Consider the following 3,781-nt stretch of genomic DNA (forward strand, 5'->3'; position numbering starts at 1 on the left):
GCCCAATTCATAACCACTGTGCTACCAGAGCGCCTTAAGATGTAGATTGCAGGTAGCTAATTAATTTTCATGTGCTTCTAGAAATTGACTCTGGAAAACTGTTGGAACTGCTTAACATTAAGCATGGATTAAGTATTCCATTACAGAACTTAAAATGTTTTAAAGCAGAATACTGAAAAATAAAAAAGGCAAAAAGATTCTAAAGGGATTTTACCACTGAAGACATTTGATACTTCAGATAGATACAGATAAAATTATTCCCATGAAACTGTCAGAGATCTTTTGTTAAACTACAGCTTTGTTGTCTCAAATATCACTCAAAATAACACCATCTGCTAGGATTCAAAAACCTTCTGTTCAGTAGAATTTTCATTGTAGTATTTAATCAGAATTCAAACAGTTTTCAGTTTCTCTTTCTGCTACTTTGAATGCATTCTTTACTTGAGGACTTTTGTATCAATGCTAACATAGATCCTTGTTTTTCTGACCATATACACGAGGATCCTCTCAGCTAAAATGTCTTCAGGACTCAACATGGGGCAACAGCAAGACTAAGGTAGAAGAACTAACGCGATTAGGAATAAAAAGTCTTGTTATTGTTATGGAGGAGCAGGAGAAAATATACCATGTAAATTGAATCAGAAAAACACAAGACATTTAATGGGAAATATATAGAACTACAAAATTCATCTAACCGGCAAACCAGTAACAAAGGAGTCAGGAAAATACTAGGTTATGTCAGAGTCAAAGGAAACAGATACCTCTCCAGAGGCCAGGCACAAGTCCACTACCTCTTACCACACGCTCCTCCTAGCCACACAGAAACTCATGGATCCTGACTCATCCACTTTGTCAATAAACCCAGGTGCCAACTAACTCCAAGCCAAGACCCCTTTGCCTGAGAGGTAACCACCATTTAGAATCCTGTGGTTTGTTTATCGGATTCCCAGTTCTGGGCTTTCCTGACCCAGTTTCCCATCATCACTACCCCCAAAGCTCCCCATGCCTTGGGATATCAAACTCAGTCATCAGGCTGTAATCTAATCCTCCCAAAGGAAAGTCAGAAAGGCAAACAAGCACAGGCCCACCTCATGCACCGCGGCAGAAGCACAGACATTGTGAGTTTTTTGGCTTCCTGTGTCTGTCTGCTTTTCTCCCCAGCCATAAAGAGCAAAGGGATGCTTGTTTTCTCTTATTTTACTTGATGATCTTGGAGGACTTTGGGCTGTTTTCTTATTTTCTCTGGCGAACAAGGCACTTGGTTGTTGTCGAGGTTCCGCCCCACTGGACGGTTGATCAGTTTCTTTTGTTCTGATTTGCTCTTCTACTTCTCTCACTGGCAATTCTTCAAAAAAGAAAGGTGGGTGGGCGGCACAAAAACAGGATGAAAATACTTTCAAATAAGGTGTACAGTCATTACTTTAAATACTGGGGTTGAAAAAAATATCATAATGCTTAATTAAGTCAGTAACATTCCTATTCTTATAGCTGAAGTTTCACTTAAAGCAGAAATCGAGAAATGTTATGAAAATTCTTCTTAAACAGTTCATCCCATTTAAAACCCAACAACAAAGTTACTAAGACCTACTCAAAAGCAATGATTTCCCCTGATATTCTGAGATTTAACCTCAATTCAATGTTATAGGGTAGAGAGCACCATGGCCTTAGGGGCTTTCTCCAGGGCCCTGGGTGACTTCCCAGTCAGCTAGATGCCTTGCTTCGGGAAAAGCTTTCAATTTGTGGCAATCATTCAGCAGATGCAAAGCATTCATTCTTAAGTTTTAAGAACTCAACTCAAGTTCCAAAATTCCATTTCCTTTTGATGTCTCATGATGACCAAAAATGTTCCTTCTGGTTCTTAGGTGCTGTTTGTAAGAGCTCAGCGTCTCCCTGGGTTTTAAAGGGCCAAGTCACAATAGGAAGTGGTTTCCATAGTTACTAACCTAGATACAGAGCTATGCAGTCCCAGTAGGAAGAAGGGTTGATGAGGGTTCCTATGCTAGGAGGCCTTCCCCCACACTGCAACAAAATGACTGCGTGAATCAGGCCCACAGCCCACACAGCCATACATTCTGTCAGCAGAGCTGGGAAGCTGAGAGAGTGAGCAGCTGCCCTACCTGAGGTGGATATCCAAAATTAATGACACACTCCAAAAAAATGTCTTTTCTCCCCTCATGAGCTTGTATGAATTTGCTATTTGGTGTGTTTTATAAACTCTTGGTGAGCCTGTTTAGTTTCAGCTGGAACTAGCATTTAAATAAAGATTCCTTACACATCTAGGGCCACATTTCTTTTATCCCGGCTGGTTGGGCCTTAAGGAGTACCCCTAACTTTAGATGCTCCAGAATTGGGTCCAAGTGATGATTTTGTAGACTGCCTTTACAAAACCTCACCACTTCTTGAATTTACTACTTGTCATTAGTATTCTCTTCTTGTCTGTTTCCATGTTCTCTTTTAGGTATAGTGAACCTCTGACAGGACAGGTCAAACTCAGTGGGACGTCTTTGGAAGAAACCTTCATATATCATCTGTACTGAATACCTGCCATTCTTGCCTTCAGACCTAGTAGGTTGTCACTAAACAACAGATAGACCATGCCCAACCCTGGGCTCAGTGCTCCTCATCAGCATGCACCATGGGAGCTGTTTGGGGATGAAGTCAGGTACCAACCTTCCACTTTAGAATGAGGACCCCAATCCTTGTGTTGTTCAAATGTGTCTTTGAGTGATGTGTCCACATCCTTCCCTCTTCTCTTCTCTGGATCTATTAAGAGGAAGAAGGGGGTGGGACAATCAGAAAGAAGGAGGAAGAAATGTTTGTGTATACAGTTACAATCCTGAGAAAGAGGTAAAGAACAAAAACCTAAACCATCTTCCCTGATTCCATCCCTTTCTCCTCCTCTTCTGTTCCATGTATGTCTAGCCCAAATCTTTCAGGAAAGCTATCCCAGAGAAGGTAGTACAGGTTTAATGGACAAGCTAGAGTTAACCAGGAAGAAAGGAGGAAAGAGCTAGAGTTAGCCAGGAAGAGGGACGAGAATGGCTTTTTCATAGGCATTGAGGTCTGAGACAAGAATTGTAACAACTATAGTTCAGAGATGAAGAGTACACAGAGAGGAGGTGAGGTATGACAGTAGACTAGGTGAAAAGCTGGGCAGACCTTCTGCAGTCAAGATATGGAAAACTGGGCAAAAGAGATTCACGGGATGGTCTTGAAATCCTGAGCTTCAGATAAAAGGGATAAATAAGTGAATCCAGTGCTTATGGGGAAAGAGAGTTTAACAGAAACAAGAAAGGAGGTGGCTTGTGATTTGGGGGACCCAATGTGACCCGCCACAGCCATTTTAAATGAGTGTGAGCAGACTGAGAGACAAGAAACATTCCCGTTGCAGAAGCCTACCTGTGACTCAGAGAAAAACGTGCAATTTTTTTCCTTTTCTACTCTTTTTCTCTTTGATTTTCTGGCACCTTTGCCCCCCTGGTTACCAGAGGCTAGACCTGTACAAGTGGACACCCCCATGGAAAGTCACATGTGGACCCCATGACTGGGCACAGAACTGAAGGGGAGGAAACAGCAGGAACAACTTGTACCAGCATGCCCTGCTCCAAATTGGTCCTGGCCAGGCCTAGGCTAGTCTCACTAGATGGAACAGCAGAATGGACTTGTGGGGCAGAGAGAAGGGTAAAGAAAAAGAAAAAGAAAAAGACTGGTGATAGGTCAGAGAGGCACAGTGAAATTTCCCAGGCAACTGTGAAGGCAAGAACCATTAAGTGTCAATGTA

At 42.2% G+C, this 3,781-nt stretch overlaps 1 protein-coding gene across 1 annotated transcript in view; it reads right to left on the bottom strand.

Moving 5' to 3' along the window:
• CCSAP (centriole, cilia and spindle-associated protein) overlaps positions 1-3,781 on the bottom strand; it is a 48,342-nt gene that overhangs the window by 8,462 nt on the left and 36,099 nt on the right. Inside the window, exon 2 of the mRNA XM_006868571.1 lies at positions 1,089-1,345. Within this exon, the coding sequence (XP_006868633.1) occupies positions 1,089-1,345 (257 nt within the window). The remainder of the gene's footprint in view (positions 1-1,088; positions 1,346-3,781) is intronic.

This window comes from Chrysochloris asiatica, unplaced genomic scaffold, assembly GCF_000296735.1.
Source record: "Chrysochloris asiatica unplaced genomic scaffold, ChrAsi1.0 scaffold00119, whole genome shotgun sequence".
Taxonomy (NCBI): domain Eukaryota; kingdom Metazoa; phylum Chordata; class Mammalia; order Afrosoricida; family Chrysochloridae; genus Chrysochloris; species Chrysochloris asiatica.